At 54.6% G+C, this 3,905-nt stretch overlaps 1 protein-coding gene across 1 annotated transcript in view; it reads left to right on the plus strand.

Annotated features, from left to right (window-relative positions):
• The first annotated feature begins 6 nt into the window (after window positions 1–6).
• The window catches only part of RILPL1 (Rab interacting lysosomal protein-like 1), a 44,042-nt gene continuing 40,143 nt past the window's right edge, over window positions 7–3,905 (plus strand). Inside the window, exon 1 of the mRNA XM_006894691.1 lies at window positions 7–275. Coding sequence (XP_006894753.1) covers window positions 39–275 — 237 coding nt within the window. The 5' untranslated portion in view covers window positions 7–38. The remainder of the gene's footprint in view (window positions 276–3,905) is intronic.

Genomic DNA, 3,905 nt, shown 5'->3' on the forward strand with positions numbered 1-3,905 from the left:
AGTCGGCGCTGGAGAAGAACGTGGCCGAGCTGACCGTGATGGACGTGTACGACATCGCGTCGCTCGTGGGCCACGAGTTCGAGCGGGTCATCGACCAGCACGGCTGCGAGGCCATCGCGCGCCTCATGCCCAAGGTCGTGCGCGTCCTGGAGATCCTCGAGGTGCTGGTCAGCCGCCACCATGTCGCGCCCGAGATGGACGAGCTGCGCCTGGAGCTAGACCGGCTGCGCCTGGAGAGGATGGACCGCATCGAGAAGGAGCGCAAGCACCAGAAGGTGGGTGGCCAGCAGCCTCGGTCCTGCCCATCCGCGCAGTGGGTCTGCAGAGAATCAGGGTCCCTAAGGCTTCGGGGACACTCTGGGGGCACACATGTCAGTACAGACACTTGCAGAGGCCCCTGGCCCTCTGTTGTCCACCGTGGAGTCGGACTGGAGTTCCAGCCCCACTTTGTTGTGTCCTGGCTGTGTGACCTTGGACAAGCTACTTAACCTCTCTGTGCCTTCTTTCCTCACCTGGCAAAAGGTAGTAGAGGTGGGCCACACAGGGTTTAAGAAATGAGGTGATACATGTTAAAACTTATCTATTATTCCTTCATAAATAAGCCCGAGGTTGCCCAGAAAGACTCCGGGTACAAGGTGGGGTCTCCACCAAGCAAGGTAAACACGGACTTCTTATACTGACTTATCTGTGTGACAGTGTCACGTGGGATTCACCCAGCCTCTGATGCTGTGGAAACCCTGAGACACATCACTACACACCACATGCTTCCCTTGCTTACCAGGTCCTCGCCTGCCCCCCTGGTCAACCTGGGGAGAGGCTCTGGTTCCAGAGGAAGGAGGCTGTGGGGCTAGAGGGTGATGCCAGTGATCCCTAGATCTCTGAGGGGTGACATGGTTCACTGTAGATCAGTGAGTAAGCACGAGGTGGTCCCAGTTTACCCTGAGAACTGGGTAATCTTACCCTGTCCAGGTCCTTTTCTTTACCCTACTCCAGAGTCCCCTGTGTGACCTCAGAGCTGACCCAGCCCCAGGCTCTCCGTTCAGATTTACAGCTTGCTTTTCCTGCCCCTCCTCCTTCGTAATAGTGTCCTGTAGTGTCAACCCTCCTTGATTTTATCTGGAGTCCCCACAGTCCTGTCATGGTACCTATGAAGATACCAAGGGTCACAGTGGGGAAGTAAGATTTGTCCCACTTGAGTGGCAAAGGATTCCCAGCCCCCCTCAAAACAAAAAACAAACCCAGTATCATCTAGTGAGTTCCAGCTCATTAGGACCCTATGGGAGAGGGTAGAGGTCCCCTGTAGGATTTCTGAGGCTGTAATATTTTTTTTATTATTTTTAGTGTGTGTGTGTGTGTGTGTGTGTGTGTGTGTATACTCTCAAGTCAGATCTGATTGGTACAGGAGGAGATTGCCCCTCCTTCTCCAGCAGAGCATCTGGCCACCAGAACTCCGAGAGGCTGTAATCTTGATGGAAGGTGACTGCCACTTCTTTCTCCTGAGGGGCGACTGGTGGGTTTGAACTGTCCACCTTTTGGTTGGCAGCTGAGTGTGTAACCCCCCTGCACCAGCCCAGTAGTGGTGATTCTGCCTCCTCCCACCTGTTTGGGGAAGGGGCTGATTTGGAAGTCTCCGCCCTGGGAGACCCATCGTCGTCTGACCTCACACTCAGTCAAGGTGTCTAGGGAAGGGGAAGACCGGAACATGTGGTTTCCGGCCTGACCTCAGCCCTGTCGGCTCTGGTAGATCCTTGAGACGGAGACTGGGAGGGGAACGCCTTTCCTTGAGAGGACCTCAGTGCCTGCTCTGGCTCTGGTGTGCTGTGCGACCCCAGGAAGCGGAGCTGGCCTCTCTGAACCTCCCTGGCAGGCTCCCACGTAGTGCGTGCTTTGTCAGATCAGCACTTTCCCAGGGTCATCTGCCAGCGCTGTGTCCGCAACAGCAGCAGAGGGCAGAGCTGAGGTCGTGAAGGGGCAGTGCTGGCAGGGTTCTGTGTTTGTCCTCTGGGCCCATGTTTCTGGGGGTCAGGAAGGAAACGAAACTCCTAGAGTTAGGTGACATTTCTGAGATCCTACTGGGTGTTAGAAAATACCCCCTCCTCCCCAATATGATTCCTGCCAGGGTTCCTAGGAGAAGGAACTGTGGCGAGAAACAGCATGGTTGCAAAGCCAGCCGTGCCCACGTTGGGCTCTGTGATGTTGGGCAAGTCACCTGGCCTCCTTGGGCCTCAGTTTCCCCAGCCCTCAAGTGAGGACGTAAGACAGTAATACCTTGTGAGGTTACGGTGAGGATCAGAGGAATTGGCCTGCTAATCGGCCTCCAGTCCATTCCACCCTGTTGGACAGAGCAGAACTGCCCCTTTGGCTTTCAGGGAGCTCAGTCCCACGGTCTCCTCTGTCTTCTGAAGTGCAGCAGGTGGCTTCAAACCACTGACCTTTCAGTTAGCAGCCCCATGCTTCGTGATGAGGACACTGCTCCACCCCCTGCAAGGCTTGATCAGTGTGAACAGGGTGGATCCTGTGAGAGTTGGAAGCCAGTAGGACGGCCTCTCCCAAATGTTCCACCCTTCACAGGGTAGAATCTTAAACACTATCCGACTTCTTCTGTTGGTGAAATTCTGTATGCTCCAACTTTTGCTGGTCTCACTGTATTTCTGAGGCCTGGAAAAGACGTGGAACCAGCACTGGTGATCCCCCCAACCCTAGCCACCTACCCCAGGTGCCTCGCGGGCAGCACGGTTTATCTCGACCTCCGCTGCCACCGTCTCTGGTCGCGGGTCCGGGAGGGAGACCAAGCCCCATTGCCTCGAGTCGGCTCTGACTCACAGTGACCCTGTGGGGCAGAGAGAACTGCCCGCAGGTTTCCTGAGCTGTAAATACTTCCAGAAGCAGAGTGCTGTATCCTCCTGAACGGTGTTGGTGGATTTGAACCTCTGACTTTGAGGACAGCAGTCAAGCATTTTAACCTGTATCACTATGCCACCAGGGCTAAAGGAAGAAAGGGACTTTTAACCTTCTCTTAAACACATGTCACTTGTGACAGCTGGGGAGCCCCACACCTGTGTCCTCACCTGCTGTGGTCTTGCTTCAGCGGCTCTTGGGGCCACTGAAGGACTCTGGGCCAGGACTCTGATAGAGTTCACCACGCGGCTGCACTTGTGGCCTCTGGGACAGTTCAGGCCGGAAGTGGACACCCTGTGCACTTGTTTGTAAACACAGGGTGGCCTCCTCGTTGCTGGACAGCATCTTTCCTTCAGACCCCCTCTCAAGATCCCAGACAGACCACACGGTGCTGACCCACGGTGACCCGTGTGTGTCCCAACACTGTGCTCCATACACTTTTGTTCTTGTTTTATTGTAGTCTGGGTGAAAGCTTACGGTGCAAACTCAGTCCACACCCAACAGTGAATTCTCACTTGGATCGGAACATTAGCTGCCGTCCCTTCCCCAGAACGGCACTCTTCCTGTCTCCTCCCTGTGTTTCCTGCTTCCTTTCATCCTCCTTTCTATCGCTTCCTGCCTCTGAGGGGATTTTCTGGGCATATGCTGCCTCTTTGGTCTCATGTGGGAGATTGGCCTAAGGAACATATTCTTCATGGGCCCTCTGGTGTTTTTGGAATTCACTCTTTGTGAGACCTTTCCTCTGAAGTTCCTCAGGGTGAATGTGAACTGGCAGCCTTTCAGTTACTAGTCAAAGATGCAATCATTTCTGCTACTCAGTGTCTCCACCGAGGCCTCAAACCAAATCCAAATGCACAGCCATCGAGTCACGCCTGACTCATAGCAGTGCGGTAGGACAGAGCCCAGCTGCCCCGCAGAGTTCCCAAGACTGTATCTTTAAAAAAGCAGATTGTGGTGAGCTCTGGTGGCCTCATGACAAGAAGCTGCAGTGCAATCCCAGAGGTACA

Source organism: Elephantulus edwardii, unplaced genomic scaffold (assembly GCF_000299155.1).
Source record: "Elephantulus edwardii isolate Elephantulus edwardi_28Jun2011 unplaced genomic scaffold, EleEdw1.0 scaffold00148, whole genome shotgun sequence".
Classification (NCBI taxonomy): Eukaryota; Metazoa; Chordata; class Mammalia; order Macroscelidea; family Macroscelididae; genus Elephantulus; species Elephantulus edwardii.